The sequence below is a fragment of the Nicotiana sylvestris genome, chromosome 1, assembly GCF_000393655.2.
Source record: "Nicotiana sylvestris chromosome 1, ASM39365v2, whole genome shotgun sequence".
NCBI lineage: Eukaryota > Viridiplantae > Streptophyta > Magnoliopsida > Solanales > Solanaceae > Nicotiana > Nicotiana sylvestris.
In genome coordinates, this window is record NC_091057.1 from 156217168 (window position 1) to 156241185 (window position 24018).

General features: G+C 36.3%; 4 protein-coding genes across 8 annotated transcripts; 2 read left to right on the forward strand and 2 right to left on the reverse strand.

Annotated features, from left to right (window-relative positions):
- Positions 1–3504: 3504 nt before the first annotated feature.
- LOC104219894 (E4 SUMO-protein ligase PIAL2-like) lies at positions 3505–10335 on the forward strand. 4 transcript variants are annotated; one of them, XM_009770659.2, is made up of 13 exons: positions 3505–3729; positions 4646–4718; positions 5023–5088; positions 6641–6706; positions 6799–6881; positions 7299–7350; positions 7426–7497; positions 8069–8136; positions 8238–8286; positions 8409–8493; positions 8581–8679; positions 8815–8866; positions 9802–10335. In XM_009770659.2, exons 1-13 carry the CDS (start codon positions 3575–3577, stop codon positions 10187–10189), a joined length of 1308 nt encoding a protein of 435 aa, XP_009768961.1. In that variant the 5' UTR covers positions 3505–3574; the 3' UTR covers positions 10190–10335. The 4 variants fall into 4 exon arrangements, with proteins under 4 accessions (XP_009768961.1, XP_009768962.1, XP_009768965.1 ...); XM_009770660.2 differs by having other exon boundaries at positions 8238–8277; XM_009770663.2 differs by having other exon boundaries at positions 9815–9902.
- LOC104219895 (uncharacterized) lies at positions 9865–16441 on the reverse strand. Of its 2 annotated transcripts, XR_709398.2 has the most exons (11): positions 16061–16393; positions 15401–15537; positions 15123–15296; positions 14630–14866; positions 14395–14495; positions 14234–14306; positions 13314–13382; positions 13063–13170; positions 11810–11935; positions 11377–11640; positions 9865–10142 (listed from the first exon to the last, which is right to left on the reverse strand). XR_709398.2 is itself a non-coding variant. In XM_009770665.2 (10 exons), the coding sequence occupies exons 1-10, from the start codon at positions 16224–16226 to the stop codon at positions 11446–11448; spliced, it is 1386 nt and encodes a 461-aa protein (XP_009768967.1). In that variant the 5' UTR covers positions 16227–16441; the 3' UTR covers positions 11309–11445. The 2 variants fall into 2 exon arrangements, 1 of the variants encoding a protein (XP_009768967.1); XM_009770665.2 differs by lacking the exon at positions 9865–10142 and having other exon boundaries at positions 11309–11640; positions 16061–16441.
- A 682-nt stretch (positions 16442–17123) lies between these two features.
- LOC104219893 (pentatricopeptide repeat-containing protein At3g61520, mitochondrial) lies at positions 17124–19940 on the forward strand. The gene has a single exon (XM_009770658.2). The coding sequence runs from the start codon at positions 17230–17232 to the stop codon at positions 19495–19497; it is 2268 nt and encodes a 755-aa protein (XP_009768960.1). The 5' UTR covers positions 17124–17229; the 3' UTR covers positions 19498–19940.
- Positions 19941–21179: 1239 nt separating this feature from the next.
- Positions 21180–23149, reverse strand: LOC104219892 (WRKY transcription factor 22-like). Its single transcript, XM_009770656.2, has 3 exons — positions 22500–23149; positions 22202–22312; positions 21180–22067 (listed from the first exon to the last, which is right to left on the reverse strand). Exons 1-3 carry the CDS (start codon positions 22985–22987, stop codon positions 21575–21577), a joined length of 1092 nt encoding a protein of 363 aa, XP_009768958.1. The 5' UTR covers positions 22988–23149; the 3' UTR covers positions 21180–21574.
- Between the last annotated feature and the right edge of the window lie 869 nt (positions 23150–24018).

Genomic DNA, 24018 nt, shown 5'->3' on the forward strand with positions numbered 1-24018 from the left:
CATAATGACCTGTTATGGAAATGGGACGTGACACAAAGTTTGACTTATTTTTAGAAATGTTTGTGGGCTATCGGATGAAAATTGTATTTCTTGGTTAGGCGGGTGAAAAATGCTTCATCTAACTGTATTTTTGTGTAAATTTCCTAAAAATATATATTTATCAGATATTATTTTTTAGAGCAGGTAAAAGTATATATTTCTAAATTTGGTTTTACTAGAAAACGCAAAAATTGAAGGGGGAATGACACAGTTACTCACAAAAATAAAACTATTCACCCTTGTCTATCCATTTATTTTTCTACCCATAAACTAATTACATGTCCTACCCATAGTAGTTTTTGTGTGGAATTTTTTCTTTATTCTCCAATTCTTTTTTATTTCTATGCTTCTTTTCTTTTTCTTTTTTTCTTTTTTTTTTCTTTTTTTCTTTTTTTTTTCTTTTCTCCTTTTCTTTTTTCTCGTTTTCTTCTTATTTTTTCTTTTTTCCTTTTCTAATTTCATTTAACTTCTTTTTTTATATTCTTTTTCTCTTCATAATCTAATTTCATTTACTGTTTTCACTATTTTTTATTATTCTTTTTTATACTATTACTAAAGAAAAATCAAATTGTGTATCAATTAAATATAGTTAATACAATCAAAAAATATTAACTAACATATGATACCAGTATAGCATATAGCTATACCAACAAGGTATATAATTGTATGCAAAGAGTTAAAAAAAAATCTTGTTTTGAGTTTCAAAATAACCACAAACTCAACAAACCCAATTTATGAGTTTCAAAACTTCAAGGTCCTGCAATGGTAGATTAATGTTTTGGAGAAGTCAGAAGTCTTGGAATTCAAGTCATAGAATAAATCAAAACAAAAAAAAAGATTTGAATTTTCAATTTGCCCCTCGCACTGGGTAAAAGCTTAAAGCAAATTAAAAGGAAAAAAGGCAAGTGAATTTACGGGTAATAAGTATGCTATTATAGTATATTGTATACCATTACAACATACCGTTACAGTATATTGCATATTATTACAGTATACTATAACAATATATTGTATACTATCATAGTATATTGTTGCAGTTTAACTATATACTCCTATAGTATATTGTATATTGTAGGGGTATACTGTTAGGTAACTGTGTTCTTCTTCGATTATTACAATATACGTTGCAGTATATTGTAAACTATAATAATATACTACTGCAGTATAGCTATATACTCCTACAACATATTTAGGTAACTGTGTTCTTCTTCGATTATTACAATATACGTAGCAGTATAATATTAGGTAACTATGTTCTTCTTCGAATTTTAGCTGAAAATTTTGATCTCAATCACCTCAAATCAACTCCAAATGCTATCAAATTTCAGTACGAACTTCCACAAGATATTATAAGCAGCATTTAACAGCATCCACTTTGAATCAAACAAGAAATCTTCAAAATAAAAATTTTAAATTCAAGAGCTTCAAGCCCAACAATGATAAATATTCAAATACACGTAAGAGCTAGTACATGGGAGTACTAGTTTCTTCGAGTTCATAGGCAAACTTCCCCTAATGATAATGGCCCCAAGTTTTAGACACAGGCTAAAAAAGTTCTTAAATTAAAGCAGGTCAGCAAAGTACTTAAAGTGAAGTTATTATAATAAAACTAAAAAAAAAAGGTAAAAAACATTCTAACTCTCTTGACAAAGAAGCAGAGGGATTAAATTTGAAATTAAGGAGCCCTTTATTGCAGTTGGTGAGGCCGCGGCAGTGCGAATAGAATAAAGGCCGGTTAAATAGTTTGGGCCGCATGGATAGGAGAAATAAATAATTTAGGCATGGGCATTAACGGGTAAATAGTTGGAAAATTTTCATAAAGCACTATCTTTTAGTGGTAATTAGCTATTTATAGATACCATTTGCTATATTACGGATTGTAGATATGTTTTCTGTTTTTAAAGATGTATTAGATGTATTTAAGCTACTGTATTCATGAATACAATAGCAAAAATAGGCGTGAATCAAGTAAGTCCAGCTAATCAGTTGTTGTATTCGAGTGTATTCGACTGTATTCATGGCGTGAAACATGGGATTACAGCTGGACAAACTATTGTATTCGACTGTATTCACGGCGTGAAACAGGGAATTACACTGTTTTTAAACGGAAAGTGAATCAATTAACATAATAGACTCCTAATATAACTCAACAAACTCAATTATAACACACAAATTTTGTATTTCCTTGTATAAAAAAAAAAATCTCAACCGAAAAATACCCCAAAAATATAGCAATCTTCAGAGAAATTATATAATACATCTGAATACATAAATTATATTAATTAAAAAAATATATGAATACATTCATGGCATATAGCGAAACAGTGAATACAATGAAATACATAGAATACAGCGGGATACATTGAAATACAATAAAAAAAGACAGTGAATACAATGAAATACATGAAATACAGCGAGATACATTGAATTACAATGGAAAAAAAGACAATGAATGCAATGAAATACTTGAAAATACTACGTGATACGTTGAAATATATTAACAGAAAATCAAGTTGCTCAGCCCCAAACTCTGTCGTCTTTGTTCAAGAACAAACCCTAATTTTCGGTGAGTCCTCCGTCGAGCATAAATCCTGAATTTCACTGTTCCACGCATCCTGTACAGTAAAAAAACTGATAATTTCACTTGCCTCGAAAGTGGTGAAAAGCAATCCAACTGTCGTGGTCAGCCCTTAGCTTCCCGGCAACCATGTTTGGATTCAGCAAATTATTGCCATAATAATACTCCGATTCTTTAAGCTTCCAACGGCACCAGACTCCTAAATTATTCTAGGCATGGGTCTTCCTGAAGTGGTCAATGTTGCCCGCAATTATGCCGTCATGGTTAGAATTCAGAGGTGATGTTGTATTTTGTAGAATCAGAGAAGTCTTCGGTATAGGTATACCAGACAAATTTTCAGGGAATGGGGAAAGAGAATGACATGTATCAAAGTAGAGAGAGAAAGAAAATAGCGTAACTGAATAGCGTATTTAGTGGCTTAGGGGTAGAAGGTAACCAAAATTAGATATTTTGCTATAAACATTAAAAGGTATCTATAGAATATAATTTTTTTTAAATGGTATTTATTTAAAATAAATAAGGTATTAATCTTTGCTATAGGAGGTAAAAATTCCTAAATAGTTTGGAATTAATGGGTATATTTTCTCAAAATTGAATTTGGACTAACTTTCAAAGATGGAGCAGCCCAAATTCATGTTTGTGGTTGGTTTTGATTTCTAAATTCTAAACAACAGTACACGTAGTAGTATTATCTTTGGGTTGGCGGGCAAAAAATAGAGAACGAAGAGATTCCAGAGTTTGGAATTCATGAATTGCAAGCTGTACAACGGTTTAACGTTTTGCAACACTTGGCAACGGGAAAGCTCTGCATGCAAGAAGAACACGAACAAGCCAAAATGGAGAAACGCGAAAAACGTGAACTAAAGCAACATAAAGCTGTTGTTTTAATTTGTTACTGCTGTTGAGCGAATTCGAAAACGAGAAGAAGCAGACTGCAGTTACTTAGCGTTCTCGAAAATGGAGAGACCAACAAGCAGCTCGGCGAAGGTGCAGAACGCCGGCACGGCGTCGATGCTGGTGGGGACGGTGGCCGATTTGATGTCTCTGTATATGCAGAGTGGTCACCTTAATAATCTTTCAGTTTTCAGTGACCTCTGCCTCTCTTTAGCCAAGTCCGCATACATTCTTCTCTATTTCTGCTCACTAATTAACTCATTTACTAACTGTGTGTAGAGAGGCAGATGTAGAATTTAAAGCAAAATGTGCACCTCTACACACACATACATACTTTTTTCATCACATCAGCACAAACTGTTTTTGGAAAATTGAAGTCGAATTTTTCAGCTTCAATCGTTTGACAAAAATTTGAACTATGGATTGCGGCCAAGCTTTGAGTTGTTTGGCATTGTTTGAAATGCGTGCTCTGTTTACTGCTGGACTAATTCTCAAAACGTGGTGTCATAAATTAGGTATTTCATGTTGGAATCTTATAAAATCGTTGTGCAGATCAGGTTACGTGCCATTGCTGATATACTTATGCATATACGTTTAACGTTATGCCAATGAAGCTAATATGTTTGTGGCTTGACCTAATAAATCAGCTGAATCAGTACTGATTGTGCTACATTTTTAATTATTGAATTGTCAATGTTTTAGTGGAATTGTCTATGTGAATGCATCAAAATGAAAAACATAGGTAAATTAAGGTGCAAACAGAGAAACACAAGGGATTAATTTGAGGCAAGTTTAGTTTAGTCAATATCCTCTAACAGCATAGCCTTATGCGACCGCACAACTGGAATTTGCTGCTTAAACAGTACTTATCAAATTTCTTATGCAATGTAGTTGATGCCCATCAATAAACCTCTTTATGTGCTTTTGCAGACAGACATATATATATATATATATATATATATAAAGGACTTAATTTCAATCAATTACTCCTTAGCAGAACATACAAAGATCTATTTTAGTCCCACTATATTTGTTGCTTTTTACAAAATGAGTTAAATTCAGTTGTCTCGTTGCTTTCGAGCTGGTCCTGATTCTCTTACTTGAGATAAACTTATGTTTGAAATTCAAATGCAGAGGCATTGATCATGCAGTGGCTAACAACGAGGTCCCCTTAAGATCACATGAGCTACCATCACTGTTGAAACAGGTAAGATAGACCAAGATGCAAACGGAGTAATGAGCTTCTTAAATTTATAACGAACATTGAAACTGACATATGCTTCCTTTCGAAGCTGCATTTGTGTCTTAACTCTAGTTTGCTTAATGTTTTTAAGCTATCATTCATAATCTAATGTAAGTAGATAAAAGCTGAAAATAAAAGTGGATGCTGTGGTCTGTTCACAGTGTAAGTGCAGCATCTTGATGCATCCACTGTAGAATATGTTGAATATTTTTTGAATCTAATGGGAGTGTGTTCTGGAGATTTATCATCTGTTTTCATGTGCCTCAAGGTGTACAAGTATAGGAATGACTTTTCCCTCCAAGACGCTTCTATGGTGTTACTGATGTCTGTCAAGGTATACCAATCTTTCATGTTTCCTCATAAAATTTGTCATATTAGTTTCCAATATGAAAACCTGAAGTCATAGCAACTAAACTTCTAATTCCAGCTTGTATACCTCAATTCTACTTGCACATCCCAGAACTTGTATGCAGTTTATACTTTTGCTACCATTTATTCTCTTTTAGTGCAGGATATTACTGTATTTCTTCCCGAGTATTATGGCTCGCTTTGCATTGTTATAATGTTGTGGTCATTGATATACAAGTGCTGTATGTGCAAGTTCTGTGATTTTTCTACACCTTGTATTTGAGGTGCTGACTAAAATGTTGCCTGACTTTTACTTGTGCTGGACCCCCCATTAATTTCACTATCATACTCACATCTTCTTGACCTCTTCAACCGCAAAGGACCCCTATTTCTCACCAATAATAAGCAAGCAAGTAGCAAACAGTCCTCAAACACAACCTACTACATCTTATTGTTGCTTAGATGGTTACATGATATCGGTATTCCAATGCAGCAATTCCAGATGTGTTGGTAAAGCAATTAAGAATCCCCTTTCCTAATAATGTTCTCTTGGTTATTTTCTTTATCGGAGGGAATAATTAGGAAATTATAGTTTCTAACAGAGTTGGAATAAGATTTATTATTTCCTTGTAACAAATGTTTCACAAATTAGCTTCTGAAACTTGGAACTACAAATCCTGTTATAGATAGGCATAACTAGTATGGTAGCCAAAGTAACCTTTCTAGGAGCACATAGATTTCTTTATATTGAAAAGGAGGTGATTTTGAAAATTAAAAGCCAGAAGTCTTGTGTCCAGGTTAGAGAAAATTTGACTTTCAGCATACTGTTAATATCTGTGCGAATTAAATAACAACTTGTTAGTGTATTGAATAGTAAATAGTCTCCCACAGCAGGCGTCAAAAATTTATGTGCCATTTATTTGGGTGGACAGCGACGAATCTGATCTGCTCTGTAAAAAAAAAAAAAAGAACACCCCTATGAAGATACTTACTGGTGCTACTCCATTCTTAAAATCTACGAAAATAACTTTGTACTGTATTAGCGCATATAGAAACATATAGTTACTCAGATGATTATTGATTTAGATGGTTATAGAGCCCAATCAAACAAAAAACAAAATCAAATTTAGTATCCTCTCCAGAAGATGAGTTCTAAAACATCTATGATATATGGGCGGGGAGTTAGGTTGGGTAAGGGAGAGAAAGGACAGGATAGTTTTTCTGGTAATTTACTAGAAGTAAGGAACACTGCTTAGTTAGAGGGTTAGACGTGGAATTGTTCTTGACTTCTAAGAGATCTACAGACCCGTTATAACATTCCTCTCACATGATAAATCAGATAAAAGTGCAAATATGCTTCTCTCTAAATACTGAGTTCTTTTGTGAACCAAAGAAGAGATAAGTGGTGGTTTAAATTGTTTCCAACATTCTGAAGAAATCACTTTATCATGTTCATTTCCATCCGAAATGTTGCAAAGCTGCTTAGTCTTGTACTTAGTTTTCACTAAATGGATTTGTTGCATCTGTGTCCTGATCAGTGTGCCTGCAAGGTTGGGTGGTTTCAGAATGAAGATACCAATGATCTGCTTAAACTTATCCAGGAGGTAAGTGAAATCTGTCATGTTGATCCTGCTCTTTGGTTTTCAATGACTTCGTATCTCGTGACTTTCGATCTTATTTTTGGGATCCTGCTCAGGTTAGCAGATACTTCTCCAGTGCTGAAGATATTGGTGTTGACCCCAGCTACATCCACCCTTATGTTTCAAAAGTATTAAGAAGGTCTGTACTTATAATGTGTTAGCCATGTCATTACTAACTGCACCTCTATTTTTAACAGTTCCCTTAATACACATGAAGATTTAGAAGGATATGGTGTGACATCTCTAGCCGTGGTAGTTGGTACTGCCAATTTGACAATTAAACTTTTGTTCTTCTGATTGGCCGTTCTTTTTTTTTTCTCTTGAGATAATATGATTTTCCTCTTTCTTTGTTAGCCATCAAACTGCTTTTACTAAAGCAAGTTATTCCTTATTGTTTACTCATGTGTCATGTCCTAGAAATTAACTCGGTCAGTTTATATTTTTTTGTCAATACATGGAGCTCACACTTCTATTTCCCTCAACAATCACCATCACCATCCCATTTCCGCAGTTACTTTCACTTTAGAATAATGTCAAAGCCTCTTTGTAAATGCAGATTCTCTCCAAAGCTGAAGATGGACAGGATAGTAGCTGCTTTTCAAATCAAGGCAGGTTAATTTGTCTACTAAATGGTCTTGCTACAATTTGAAACCTTGGTGGTCTTATTGGTTATTTTTGCATAGCCTGGATTTGGAGCTTTTCATGCTGATTTCCACATTTTAAGGGGAATGGTCACTCCAGGGAAGGACGAAATAGTAAGTGCCTTTGTTTAATCCTTTGAGGTGTAAAAGCAAGATGGTTCATCTGAAGCATGTTGCTTATAGTTGAATAAGAATTTAGTGTTCTATGGTCCGGCCCTTCTCCGGACCCGCGCATAGCGAAGCTTAGTGTGCCGGGTTGCCCTTTTTTTTTTAATTATTAATATCTTTTCTACTCTGAAACTGTTGCTGTTCTCTCTCATACATTTTTGCAATCTACATTTCCTGAGGGTCCTGGTTCTTGTGTCCAATTGGCCCTTACATTGTTAATTGTTTCACATATTTTGGCTTCACTAGTGGGGGAATTCCAGAATATGAATCTAGAGTACTGTCGCAGTTCTTTTGCTTCAGATCATCACTACCTTCCTCTACTGTCCTCTTCTAATTAAATAACGCTAGTCATCCAGTAGCAACTACTATGAGCAGTCAGGACTGGAGAAAAGAAGTTAGGTCTTTATTTTCGTACTTTTACTACTTTAAATATACTTAAATCACACTGTTTGAGCTCTTACATAATACTAGTACTATTTTTTTCATGTTCCAATCTTATTGGCTAAATTTCATGCAGTTGCTACTTGTAACAAATGTTGACAATATGGAGACAGCATCCCGCATCATTGCTCCACCAGAAACAACGTATAGCCTACTTTAATTTATTCTACTTTGTCAGCTTAAACTCTAATCCTCCATTCTTTCTTTGGTGCCGGGGCCTAATTTTCAACTCTACTTGACTGTAGCTTTCTTTTAAATGGAACACGGCTGGAGGGGAAGACTAAGGTGTCCCTAGTCTGTTTCTCCCACCAACTAATTTCTCTCTCTGAAAGATTTTCTTGCTATCAATTTTGGGAGTTGATCAATTAGTGTTACTGCGCAACTCATTCAATCTCCATTATCTTGAAATTTTGCAGGACAATATGCAGCAGCTTCCTACCAACATCACCAAAATGCTCAAATATGGTGTGAATATTCTACAAGTGGTCGGACAATTTAATGGTAATACCAAACTTATTCCCTAAGGATACCATTTTTCATAATGAATGTGCTTATCTATTATGCTATACTATGGAGAAACTTTTACAGGTCATTATATTGCTATAATTGGCATAATGAGCTTACTACCATCTTTAGAATCTCAAGGGATAAAAGATTGTAGTGGACCTCTTCCTTTAGCTCGTTCAGGTAAACCGAAATAAAAAGAAACAACCATGATGTATGCACTTGTATTTGAGTCCATTTAGGTGAATATGTTTGATAGTTTGTGTAAGGAGATGTTTTGTATAACTTGAAGAACTATTTGCTCCTACTTCAACGCAGATCTAGAAATTGTTGAGAACTCATCGAGAATCTCGCTTAATTGGGCCTTCAGGTAAATTATCATATGATACACAATTTTTCTTAGTTCATGCCTTGCCTTCTCTACTCTTTTTTATATTTATGGGTAAGTGTTTGAATATAAAAATGCCATGTAGGGCACACACTATATTTATCTCTTAGATTTTCCCTACCAGATGATGCTCACCTGGAGGGAAGCACAGTCCTCTTGCTACATAATTTTTGGACCCAGTCCCACTAATCTGAGTTAATTATATGGCTACAAATTTTTGAGTTGTTTCCCTCTTGGATCAAGTTGGGTCGCTTGCTGCCAGTTGTGTCTAATGATGAACTCGATATCAGCCTTGGAAAGGTTGAGTTTAGTTTCTCCAATTAATTTAAGGAGTCCCTCTGATTCTATTCGTTGCTAACTAAACCTATTAAAATATACTCCTAGGCGAAAACCTGAGGATTGTTTCTCCTAACGCAACTTAAAAGTAAACTCACTTGGAAAGTATATTCATTAAATGAACTTGCAGTTGTATCTATAGGAAAGATATACGTAGTCAAATACACTTACAAACTGAGATAAATGTTGGTTTGTAAGTCCATCCAAAGATAAATGTCGAATCATCATAACTAGAGTTTCATCACTGATCAATAATCAAGTTTGCTAGCTGGTTTACTTGCATATTGGTGATATGATTATTGTTTGGGCGTGCATTTGGCGTCTGCAAGCCTGAGTGTTTCCGTAGGTTTATTTGATGTCCTTTTTGAGACTAATGGGAAGTACAACTATAATGCTACCGATTATTAGTGATAATTCTTTTTTGCGTTTCTGTTAATGGTATAGTGCTTGATTATCACTACTTGGAAATTCATGCAACGATACCTATTTGGCAGTTCCTCAAAGCATAAAACTGGGATGCCATCAAGAACTAAGGATTTATCGAAATATTGATAAGTTAACTCATGTTTTAGATCTCCTAGCAATTCTTGCCAGGTCTTGAATGAGGGAGGCAACGAGGTTGTTCATGGAGTCGCATCCGGAAATGGATCCTGGAAACCAATTGTACAAGACAAAAGTGTCTCAAGTCAAACATACAGCAAAAGCCAATACATTGAGCAACTACGGCATGAAAGTAAATACAGCCTGAGCGCTGCAACATTGGATAAAATTCAAATGCCAAAGCCTAGGATACTTGTGCATGCTTCTGTTCCAGTTACATCAGTGGAAACAAATGCCCCGGCAGGCTACAGTCAACAACCTCGAAGAACCTTTCTGGCGCCATCTTGTCTTGCAACAACTGAAGAAACCTCAGAAATGTATTCTGCCATGGTTAACCAGCTTGATGAACAAAGGATAGATTTGAAATAAGAGAGCTTATTGGCACCAAGAACAAATTACTGGATTCCCTCCGGTAAAACGAGGGAGGGGCAGCCTTAGTAGCAGACCCTATTCGGCTATATTCCAAATTTCCAACAATTTATGTTATTACACTGTGTGATCGATAGTATCCTTTTCATTCTGCGTGCTGTTTTCACTGCTTTATTTAACATGAAGTTATTCACCTACAATAGATAAATTCCGTGTAATTAACTGTCTAGAATCTATTAGCTATTTTATTACTTCAACATTTTGTAAAAAATCAACTATTGCTTAGTAATTTTTAATTTCTACTTCTAAAAATAAATATAAATTAGTTCACGATTTCAATTTCAACTGGTTAACTTGACTCGAAGAAAGATTGCTTGTCTAATTTTCATAGATCTAGTGGTTAGACATTTTACCTAAATGATTAATCAATTGAATTGATCCAAACCAAATGAGGGTTGGTGCGGGACAGATAAGAACAGAGAAGGCCGAGGAAAAGGGGGTTCCTAATTATTTAATGTGATTTGCGAAAAGAGATCATGAGATGCTTTAGAGTGTCCCAGTGACATTACTAATTGCCGAAGAAGGTTCGATGCTCGAAGATGAGATCTTTGATACCATCCTCTCTGTCACAAACGATGATGATAAAATGCATAAAAACCTTTCTGATATGGAAGTGACTTCTTGTCCTTCGCTAAGAGGAATGCACTTCTTAGACTAGATGAATACACATACACTTGTCGTTTTCACTATGGTGTGTATCCATGGGTTGTAAGATGGGGAGGTGGGGACGAAAGGATAAGAACAAAGAAGGGAGTACTTCTTGCATAAAGCATAGATGAGAAAAGGTCCAGAGATATAATGAGGCAATCCTTGGGCAAGACATTCTAGACAAGCTCTTGTAAAATTCTAAAAGCCAACAACAATTCAACTACTTCTGTTCCACTGCATTTAATGAAGGCAAAATGTGGTATATGTAGTTCTTGCCTTCTTGATTCTTTCAAACTGCATATAAACTACTGAAGAGGACATTCAGCAACGACATGTTCATTGTAATGGCTTATTTTCGTTATAAAATCTTTTGAGCAGGTGGGTGCGTGGATTGGGGGTTAAAGATATCTAAGACACAGTAACCATGCACGGCATAAAATATTTATTGAAAGGTTTACAGGAAATAAAAAGAGAATTACCAATAAATTCATCAGCATTATCTAAAGCCTTCGACACTGTAGAGAAAGTGTTGATGGTGGCCAATAGAGTTAAAACAGGGGCTTCTTTCCATTTAACATAGCAAGCAAATGATCCAAAACTTTACTTCCGGCATCTCTCAGACCAGAGTGCATGTACTCATTAGTAATCCAAAGCCTGATTCCTGCTATTTGAGAAGCAGTCTCCTTAGATAGCTTAAAGTTAACATACATGTCTTCATAGTAAACAGCAGCTGCAACTGGTACCTATATATAAAAAGAGCCCAGGTGTAACATGAAGTATAAATCCTTCAATCAGGTTACTGTCACTTCTTATCTATTATAAGAAGTGACAGACGTCAAAGTAGATTAAAATCCTTAACATATTGAATGACACGAGCCTGAAATTGTCAGCTTTAATAGAAATACCACATACCTTGTTATCCTCTAACGCAGCAATATCATATAATGAAGGCCAATCCTTCTTCTCTGCTAATAGCTGGGCCGCATCTTTGAATGGCCTCAAGGCATGGACTTCATCAAACAACCATGGGAATATCATCTACATGTTAAATTAAAAGGCGATCAACACTCTGCTCAATATACGAAAAGTTCAAACTTTCTGTTTTTCACCTAAAATAAACAAAGGGGTCTCTTAATTCCAGCTGAAAGAAATAAATGCATTCTGCAAATTTTTGACCTCAGATCAATGGTCCGTCAGACTAAATGCAAAACAAATCCATGTGATATCAGCTGAATGAGTGATTTATCAAAATGTCCATAATAAAGAAGTGTAGGCTTTATTAAATCACAAAGACAAACCTCACAACTCTGATCAACAATAAGCACCTCATGTGGGCCAGAGAAGCCCTTCAAACCCAGTACATTAAGCATGATTTCAGTAGTTCTCAGAACAGGTCCGTGGAGTATGCCTTGGGTTATGATTTCGTCCCTGATATATTGGTTGTTCATATGTCGTTCCTATTCAATCACATTGTTTAATTGATCTTTCCCCCAATCCCCAACCAAATATCCATGACTTCTTGGAGCAGTATGCAGTTGGAACTTTCTTATATTATTTTCCCCAGATGTGCCTCACAGGAAAAGTGTTAACTAAGGAAGATTTGACATTCAATCCTGTTGAACTCTAACAATAGTATTTCTTTGCATTTGTCCTCTGAGGTTTGAACTCTCACCACTGAGGGTCTATTCTCTCTTTAGTCATTCAAAAATCATCATTTCCAGCAATTTGAACCCTTAGCACCATAATTAAATCTCTTTCATTTACTAAATGAGGAAGCAACTAGGAAGAAGACGAAGAAGAAAATTGAACTTCGCTAAACAGCAAATTGAATTGTTTCTATTAAGAGAATCAATTTGCAGTTAGAACAGAATCAAGAACAACGTAGCAGTAGCTATATACATTTGCAGCAAGTAAAAGCATTATGTCGGAACTTGACCTAAGGGAAATATAGGATGTGCAACGATGAGCGCGTACATCATAGTTGCTCATAAACAAACTGATATTAATATGATTTCAGAATCACTATGGTCTATGCCACATCTCTACCGTGCCGTCAATGTGGAGGTCAGATCATAACAAAATTTAAGGTGGAATTAAAACTTCTGTTTGATGCTTGTTTTATATTATGGCGGTTCTTAACTAAAAACGTCTACATTGTGTCTTACCTCTCCAGTAAAAAGTACGGGGCGGCTGCCTTTTGCTGCCTCAATTGCATCGAATTTGTTCTCATTCTCAGCCCTAATTCTATGAGCAGACCATAGTGATGAGGCACCCTTCATATCAGAAAAAGCCAATGAATTAGACCGTTCAAGCATGCATGCAGAAAATAGGTATCCAAAACTATAAAAATAGATGCACAAATTCCTTTGGGCAAGTAGTCACACTGTTGTAGCCATACTCCTACTGAAAAGTTTACCTGGCAATATATGCTTTCATGCAAAAGAGCATATAAAGGGTTTGCGTCAAATGCTATCCATCTCTCATACTGCAATGTCACAAGGAATTCAAATCAGCAGATATCATCATCCAGCTCCTGCACTTCTAAATACATCTCGAATTACCAAGAAAATGCTGGCAGCTCATTCTCACAAAAATGGGCCAGAATTTCAGATCCTTAGCATCTCCTAAATGAAAAGAATCTTACAGTCTACAGTAACAAATATGAAAAAAATCTTTTTTTCTTGTTAGCATTCAAGGACACAACACTTCTACAGTTATCTTAACACCTATATGTCGTCACCTCAAGTCATCATGAGCTGCTAATATGTCACTGTCCAAGATAATCCACATCTGAAAGAACTTTATTTTTGTCCAGCATCTTAAATTTATTTTGACCATGCAACAGAATATCAAATTTTCAAGAGAAACAAAACTGGTAATAACTTAACATGACATTTAATTTCTGGTTCATACGAGATCACACATTGCACATGAAATATTTTTGCATTCTTCCTTATCAGGATGGTCGCTCATGTGTTCTTTTCTCTTTCCTCCCTTTATTTTTTTATTTCTTCATTTGAAGTCAAAGCAGGATTAATTAGTCATGAATTATCCTATTCAAAAATTAACATCAAGAGAGTCATTAGAAGTACCATATAAATAAACAGAGAAGAATGCAGGCCACTGAAAACTTTTATACCGATTAAACTGTACAAAAAGCATTTGAACTCAATGGTAAAAAATTTAAGGAGGATATCATGGCAGCATATTTATTCATGAACCATATTTACTAATTGCTGAACTAGATCTCTAGTTTTACGCAATATTAATCAAAATTAAACTCAGAGAATAAAAATTCAATGTTTTCTCTTTGAAACAGCGATATGTATAACTCACAGCATTCAAGAAGTAGTCACTGATTCTCCTTTTTGCTCCTTGAACTATTACAGGATCCCAGACTCTCTCAAACCTATAACCATTGTATGGAAAGGTGAAGATTCAAATGTATGATATTTTGGGGGAAAAGAAAAAGAGGAGATAGCAAAATGATGGCTTACAGGTAATGCAACCGTTCAAAACCAGTACTAGATCCTAGACCCGAGAGACCAAGAAGTTGTAGTCCTCGAGGTGTTAAGATGCCGCCAGATGGAAGAGGCACCTATGTCACACACAGAGAAAAGGAAGGAGATAGAGTAGGGTGCAGAGAGATAGAAACATTAACTTTATTGGAAAAGTATGTATCAGATGGACTCATATGAAAAAAGTTATTGTATACAAGTATAGTTCCCTTACCCCTCCTCCTTCAGATTCTGCCAGGTAATTTACGACATCATGAACAATTTCAATATCCTGTGGAAACCTCTTGTAATATTTTTCATTCTGATGAACAAGCTGCTCAAAGCCTGCCCTGTAAACAGCATCAGCTGTGCATCCTTTTCCAATTGGAGGGAGTCCGCCGGTTATAAGAACGTGTTTGAGTCCTTTGGGAGCAAAACTCAAGTAAGTAACGGCACAAAATCCTCCGAAGCTCTGCACGATTATGGATCCAATCACACAGATGGCAATTCCAAGCATAACTAGTATCAGTATTAAGACTTCAATACATCATATGAGATGACAGTCGTACCTCAAAAGAGATTTTCAAATAATTTTCTAGAAAACATATAATCAAAGCGACAATGAAAAAAATGTTCTTGCAGTAGTCTTTTTAACAACTTGTTGAGAGAATAGCACGATCAGGTTAAGGAGAAAAAACAAATACTGAAAAGGGAAAGAACTATCCCACCTGTCCAAGTATTGTCCAAGGTCCAGCACCAGGGACAAGACGTTTTCGGATGAACTCAGCATCATGTACTATATTATCAGCTCGGAAATGTCTCAAGTAGTTAACTAAATCCTCAGCGGACTTCACTTGTGACATAGAGGATGGTGTTAATGATGTTGATAAACCTGTTCCCCTCTGCAGTAAAAGCATTGATAGAAGGAACACAGAAAATTGCTTATTTAAGTATGGTTGAACCAGAGAGATACAGAGAGGGGGAGAGAGAGAGAGAGAGTGCGCGCCTGATCCATTAAGATTACACGGTACTCCTCGCATGCTCTGCTTATCCATCCTCCAGCTTCAGTTGGCCTTGGGCATTCAAAGCCCGGTCCACCTTGCAAATATAGCAGATATGGCAAAGGTTGTTCCTCCTTACCAACTGCAGTGTACTTGATAATCAGTAGAGAGCATAAATTAACCAAAATAAGGTTCTTCCTCCTTCTCAAAATAAATTAACCAGAAACTGTTCCTAATAGAAAATACTAACAGTTATTACTCATAGAATCAATATATACGCGTGCTAAAGTGCGTAACTTATTAACTTAATAGAACAAATGTGAAACAAGTAATTTAGTTTTGAATCTAATAGCTTAAACAGTATTTGGAAAACTACTCCTACTACTTCATATCAGTTAAGCTAAAAGTTAATGCTTCACTTCAAGAAATTACCTTCTTAGTTCTCTATGAGCTAAACCAAGACCAAACACTGCCTAAAATACGAATCAAATAGAATCAGCACATAATCACGCTAATGTCCATAAGTTAACGGAACAAATGTGAATCCATCAATCAAACAACTATACCTCAATCCAAAGTTAGTTGCAATCCACTATATGAAGATCATTAGACAGAGTAAACAAATGAAAATCCATAATGATGAACCAAATTAGAGTAACATATACCAGCAACGACTTCCCGAGCGAATACGGAGATTTTAGGGGAGGAAGAGTGATCGAGAGAGTAGTTGAGAGGAACGTTAAATCGATGATCGCGCAATCGGAGGTCGGGAGCGGAATACCAACCGCCGGCGATGTGGTCCGCCGTGGAGTTTCCGTCGACGGCGGCCATCTTGTTGGCGACCGTGGCAGTTAGTTTTGGTAGTGAAGGAGTGGGAGTGGAGATATTTTGTTCGAAGTGGAGAGAGCGAAAAAATGGGAGTAGAAAATGGGAATCGGAGGTGAAGATGGAGGAGTGGCTTTATCAATGACGAATGAAGTGCCCGCATTTTGACTTCCGAGTTTACTTTGTTGGTCAAGAGTTATCTATTTCATATTATCCAACTCATGAAAAAAGGTGATAATTCTAATTACTTAGGAGTACATTATTTATCTAAAAAAAATAAGAAGAATTAATTATATACTCCCTATATATATTATGCATAAAGAGAAGGTACAAGCTATAATATTTCACACTAGAAAAGAAGATGGTGATAAGAATGGAGAGTGAGGGTGTGCTATGCTTCATTCTTCTTTAGCAACCTAAGAGAAATAGATCATTTTTCTATCTTCCTTATTTTACTTACTATATTTGGTAAGTTATTTTTCTGTAGCATTAAGCTTACCTTTTGTCGTAGTATTAAATATACTATATTTAATTGGAAAAATAAAAAAGTTCAATTTCATCCAAATTATCGACTCATCAAAATAAAAATATAAGAGAAAAAAAGTTTTGTCACTTGCCGTGAAGTTTGAAAGGCACCAACTAGAACTTCATAAATCATAAAATAGGAATATAAAATTAAACTTGCACACATTTAAACTATCCGATAAGCTTATGAGCGATACCATTCCATAATAGATTAATATTTCTGAGCTTTAATCTGACACCCTTTTAACAATAAAATTAGTTCAAAAACTGAAAGAAATAGAAATTGAAATTATAAAAACATATAGTACAATTTACAGAACTCCAATATAAATTCAGAAGTGTATATTTTTAAGTAGTGCAATTTATTTTATAATTTGCTAGAGGGAGACCCGCGCAAAATTGTGTGAGACTTAGACTATCCAATCCCAGTACGAGGTTTCACATTCAACTGGCAAGTACCGCTGCTTCTGAAACTCTGAGAACAATGAAACTCCCAGCTACAACAAAATCCCTCCTTCATCTTCCTAAAACAAGCACTATCGTCGGACTGAGACACTTCTCCGGTGAGCTCGACGATCCACATAAACCGCTTCCGCCGCCGCAGCCAATCTCAGAAATAGTGTCCCTCCTCAACACTACCGATCACAATGACTGGAATTCCAACCCACAGCTTGTTGAATTCCTTCACACCCCTCCTTTTCCAACTTCCCTTCTCAAAATCACCCGTCAATTGGGATCCACGGAAAAAGCTTTACAGTTCTTTGAATTCTTCAAAAGTCGTAGCTCCAGTTCATCATCAAGCCCTTCTTCTCTTTCCTTCACATTTCAAGCTATTCTTGAACAAGCAATGCATGAAGAAAAATCTGACGTAACCAGTAAGCTTTACCAGCTTTTTTCCTTTGCTAAAGATAGAGAAATCCCTTTATCTATTAATGCTGCGACTCTTCTTATACGATGCTTTGGCCGAGCCAAAATGCTTGAGGAATCGATAGCCGTGTTCAATGCACTAGACCCTGAATCAAGAAACACAAATGTGGTTAATTTGCTGTTAGATTGCCTGTTTCGTGGCGGGAATACTGATGATGGGTTCAAGGTGCTCGACGAAATGCTCGAAAGGGAGAGTAGTTTCCCGCCGAATGAGAGTACGATGGATATTGTTTTATCTGCTATTTGGAAGAGAAATTGGGTTGGGAGGAGGATGAGTGTGGAGGAAATTTGTGGACTTGTTGTGAGATTCTTCGAACATGGTGTGTTCTTGGATGATGTGTGGCTTACTAAATTGATTACCAACTTTTGCCGAAGCGGGAAGTGTAATAAGGCTTGGGACCTTTTGCATGATATGATGAGGTTGGGTGGTCAGGCGGAAGCTGTTTCATTTAATGCCCTTTTGAGTGGGTTGGGTAGGGAGCGTGATTTTGAAAAGATGAATTTGCTTATGAATGAGATGAAGGAAAAGGAAATTAAACCAGATGTTGTGACATTTGGGATTCTCATCAATCATTTATGCAAAAGTTACAAGGTCGATGAGGCAATGCAGGTGTTTGAGAAGATGGGAGGCAGTGAAAGTGATGGCGTTCTTGTTAAGCCGGACCTTGTTATCTACAATACATTGATTGATGGGCTTTGTAAGGTAGGGAGGCAGGAAGAAGGGTTTAAGTTGATGGAAAAGATGAGGCTGGAGAGTGGATATGAACCTAATACTGTTACCTATAATTGCTTGATAGATGGTTTTTGCAAAGCAGGCGAGATTGAGAGGTCATACGAGCTTTTTGACCGGATGAAAAAGGGCGGGGTTGTGCCAAATGTGATTACTCTGAATACTTTGCTTGATGGAATGTGCAAGCATGGGAGAGTTAACAGTGGTATAGAGCTTTTTGCTGAGATGCAAGGGAAAGGTGTAAAGGGGAATGCGATCACTTACACCATCCTCATTACTTCCTTTTGTAGTGTCAATAATATTGACAAAGCAATGAAGTTATTTAATGAAATGTCAGAAAATGGGTGCTTCCCTGATGCCAAAGTGTACTACAGTTTGATTTTGGGCCTTTGCCAGGCTCGAAGAACGACCGAAGCTTCCTGTGTCGCTTCAAAGGCGAAAGAAGCTGGGTTTGGGTTGGACATTATCTGCTATAATGCTCTGATTGGGGGATTTTGCAGGAAAAATAAGATTGATGAAGCTCATAGTATGCTTAGAGACATGGAGGAGGCAGGTATCAAACCTGATCGCTACACCTACAACACTTTGATATCATATTTCAGCCAGAAGGAGCAATTTGCAACTGCCCGTAGAGTTATGAAGGGGATGATTGATGATGGTTATTTGCCTAATGTTGTTACATATGGAGCACTAATACATGCATATTGTTTAGCTGGAAATGTTGATGAAGCTATGAAAATATTCCAGAATATGAGTTCTTCTACAAATGTGCCACCAAACACTGTCATATACAATACTTTGATCGACGCTCTCTGCAAGAGTGACAAAGTAGAAGCTGGTATTTCTTTGTTGGGTGATATGAAGGACAAAGGGGTAAGACCAAATACCATCACATACAATGCCATCTTTAAAGGCCTTCAGGAAAGGAATTGGGTGGAAAAGGCATTTGAAATAATGGACCAAATGACTGAAAATGCATGTAATCCTGACTACATTACCATGGAAGTCCTAACCCAATGGCTTTCTGCCATTGGTGAAACAGAAAAATTGCGAAGCTTTCTGGAAGGATATGAGGTTTCTACTTCAACTGCCTAATACTAACTGGAGTGGAGGATATCCTTCCTAGTTCCGCTGTGATATTCACTGGGTATGGTGGAGATTCTTTTACAGTCAGTTGAGGTCCCATTTGGATACCTTTCTCAGCCTTTCGGCTAAGATCAAGTGGAATGTGCGAGGCCCCATTTGATCTTCAAGCTCTGTGCTGTCATTTGAGATAGCTGCTTTGATGCATAAGTTGTTGAGTAGGTACACAAATCATGTTCTATGAAGACATCTCCATCCATCTTGCCCTTCTGATGAACTGAAAATCATTCCAACATGACAAAATGATGTTACAAGTTTGGTGGGTGTGCTACGCCAAGAATTTTTGTATTTTGACATTTCATCCAAGTTGTAGTTGGTTTAATGCAAGATGAAGTTTATGTATGCTTATACTGTGTCAACTTTGTTTTGAGCTTAATATTTTGGCTTTGGACGTATCTCAATGCTATTCCTCTTTCCTTTTTATGTATACGAGATAGAGAATCAAATAACTAGTGAGTTCCTTTGAACATTTCGTGAATTTGAGTGTGAGATGTAAGCACCAACACTTTTATGATCCTTCATTTAAAGGAAAGAAGAACATAGTGTTCTTGCTACTAACTTTTTCTCTTTCAAAAATATGAGATGTACTTGGGTGATTAGTTAAGGTTCTTTCTATTTCTTGATAAAGCATTTTTCAGAGCTTTCAGGTCAAACTTAAGAAAATTCTTAAAACCAATAATCAAGTGCCAGTGTTTGCTGAAGCTGGTGGGCTTCAGTCCTATTACTTTGATTCTGTAATTCCTAAAAGCATCATAACTATTCATCGTCTTTGGTCATTCTTTCTAATGCCTAAAGTTCCTCTTCCACAGATAGCATTCAAGTTTGATCATCATTCTCTACGGTGGAAAGCCTTAAAACCTAGTACTTCAAGAAAACAGACTCAAATTTCTTACCTGGATCTATTCAATGGCCAAGGTTCAATCCCTAAATCTTTCTATTTCCTGTCTTCTCGATATACACCATGTCATTCTTTTGCTCTTCAAGGTTGAAGAAGTGAATATGAATATTTTGAGTGTCTTGTATTTTCACAATAAGCGGAATGAGATTACCCTTTTTATGATATATGGTGCTTTGTCCTTGAATGCAGTGTTCATGCTTGGCCTGTAAGTTTTCTTTCTTTTTCCTATTTTGCTATAACAGTCTTTTTTTTTGGTTCTTTCCTAGGGAGAAATATGCTTTTCTGGCTCTTTGTAAATGTTTTGGACACATCAAACATGTCCTTATTAATTAAGGAGCTGGCTAATCAGAGCATAAACAGGGCATCTTAGAATGAAGTTCCTTGTCTTAATTGAGGAGTAAAAGGTGATTGGAGGAGTTCCTTTCTGCCTGAGCATTTCACTCCCCGGTGAATTTTACTCTTTCACGGCGATCTTTAGGTTGAAAAATGTTGAAAATTAAACATTGAAGTTTGAACTTTCATTTTCCAATAGTTAGAACTTGGAATGCCACCCGGTATTTGGAGGTGTCTAATTCAGTCGAAAAGCAAAACTTGTGGCTGTTGGGGATAAATTGGCAAGCAAATTTCCCAAGATTCCATTTGGTAGGACTCAAAATCTCCAAACATAATTAGTAGCACAAACACTCAAGCACACTAACATGAACAACCACCACAAAATGTATGCAAAAGTTAACAATTGAAAAAACTCAAATCATTGATAATGATTACTATAAAATTAACATTTTAACAGCCAAGGGATTTTTACCCAAATTCTATGTACCTTATCATCCAATATACTCCTATTATCCTAACAAAGAACATTGGAATCAAACTCCTCTTTTTTCCTTTGTTCTCTACAAGTCTCTCTACAATGATGGGGAATGGAATTATACCTTACACGTACAAAAAGAGAAACATAACTAAAAAAAAATTAAAAAAAGACATGGAGATTTCAAGATTCTCTATTGCTTTCTGTCTATATCTCTAACGGACAAAAAGATACTCCTACAACTACAAGTGAAAAAAGAAAAGTGAATAAGAAGAAAAGCATCATTTCTTCAACTTTTTCTCACGTCTACTTTTTCCGGCAAGTCAAACACCGCCTGCTGCGGTGGTTGTAGCATTATTTGTCAGCCAAGGAAATTGCACAGACCCCGGAAAGTTATCGGAGAAACAATCTCCGGTGGCATTAGCGGCGAGCTCTTCTAACCCCTCAAAAAAATCATCATCTGCAGGTTCCATGTTATCTAATCCCATATTAGAACTGCCAAATTCATCATCATCGTCTTCGAAAATGTCCTCTTTCTCTTCCCTGCTGCTATCTTGCTTCCCCGTCGCCGGAGAATTGCACGCCGGTGAAGATACGGGTGATGAGCTAGTTGGTTTGTTAGAATCACTTGGTGTGCCAGCTTCGGAGTTCACCGGCTTCTGGCGGGTACTTCCAGCGAGAGAGTTCCGGTGAGTTGGCATAGGGTGGTTGTGCTCTGATGTGTAGGTGACAATGAACATATTCGGGTCGGATCTATTTCGCTCCACTTGTTTCCGGGCCGAACAACCCTTTGAGGTGCTACACCTGTAATATCCCCTGTTTACACCAAAGAAATGAACCAAAGTTAGTCTCAAAATTAAGAATAAAAAAATAAATTGTTGAAAAAGGACTTTGTTTTTGTGTTTTAAGTAGCCTAAAATGTACTAAAAGAAAGTTATTAAGGAACATACCTTGGGTATGGGGAGCCTTTGATGGGTTTTTGTCCATATTTTCTCCAAGACCACATGTCAGAAGATAAACCCTCAGCTGGTACTTGACATACCTTCTTCAATTGGTTTTTCCTGATAAAAAGAAATAGAAAATCCATATAAATGTGAGAAAAAGAAAAACAGAAGCTGAATTCATTATATGGTTATGTACAAACTGACAAAGGTCTAATCTTTCCATCCAGAAACTTCATTTTTTTCTCATAGAATTAAAATTAAAAGAATGAAAAGAAAAGTTAAAAAAAAAAATAGTTAAAGTTACCTTCTTTTAGGTCTTGGGCTTTGAGTATGTGAAACACTAGTTGTACTATTTGTGGAACCATTTACAGACAGAGACTGCTTGGGTTGTGTTAGTACTCTTGTATTTAGCTGATGAATATGTTGTTGTTGCTGCTGTTTTATTAGAGTTTGTTGGGGTGATAGATCTTGTAGTCCTCCAAGAACAGAGAGGGGTGAAATAGGTATATTTTGAGGAGAAAGAGGTGCCTGTTGTTGTGGTTGAGATTTGGGGAAGAAAGGCTTGTAAAGATTATGCAACTCTTCAAAAGCAGTATTGTTGGGGTTGTCAAATCTTGGCACAAACGGATCTTGAAAGCTAAAAAAGTTTCCATCTTGTCTTGGTTGGAAGCTGCAAAAAGTAGTAGGAGTAGTAGTAGTGGCGGCGGTGCTGGTGGTAGTGGTGGTGGTTGCGGCGGTGGAACTAGCGGCGCAGCCTCTGACCACCGCATGTAGATCCCAATCATCCTCCATATTCTTTCTCCTTTTGCTATGGCCTTGACTTTTGGATAGAGAGAGGAAGTGGAAAGAAAAAGAAGACAAAAGAAGGCGCTGACTTTGGCTAGAGAGAGAGATTGGGAAAGGGATCTGAGGAGAGGTGTAAATGAGTGGAATACATTTATCATTTATAGAAAGAGAGTGTGTGTATTTGTGATTTGGCTGGTTTTCATTACATTACTAAGTCTAGAGAGAGAAGGTGGGGGACAACACCATTTTCATTTTGATTTCTATCTAACGTCTAGCTCTTTCTTTTACCCATATTAGTACTTGTTTTGTCCTCAATATTTCAAGCTTTAAGTTGTCAAAGTAAGATCTATGTGCTAATTACAATTTCAAAATAGGTGTATTAGTTTGAGACACATTCTTGTAAGTCTAATATTACAATAATAACAACTGAGTGTAATCTCATAATTGAGGTCTGAGAAGGGTAATGTGTACGCAAACCTTATATCTACCTTATAAAGATAGAAATATTATTTCTGATAGACCATTGGTTCAAGAAACAATAGAGATAAGATAAAGGAGTCAAGTAGTAAACAAAAGTGACAACAATGCATTATGCTGACAGGCGTGAATGACACACTAACAACAACTAACAACAATAGCAACAACAACAACATATAATAATAAAAAACCATGACTAAGATAATGCAAAAATAGTCTTAGTACTACTGGTAGGCCTAGGTAGTGGCGAAACTAGGAATTTCTCCAAGAGTGTTCAAATTTTTAAGAAAGTATAAAAATTCCCGACAAAGAATGTTCAATATATATTATATACCTCTAAGGGGTCGTTTGGTATGAGGTATAAGAAGGTATAAGGGTAGTATAAAAATTTAATACCACCTTAATACTCTGTTTGATTAGCAAATCAGGTATAAGTTATCCCGGTATTAATTTTAACACCGGGATAACTTATACCTTATAGAAGGTGGGTAATTAGCACCGGTATAACTTATACGTTCTTCTTAGAAATTATGCAATTGTCATTCTTAATACAACATACC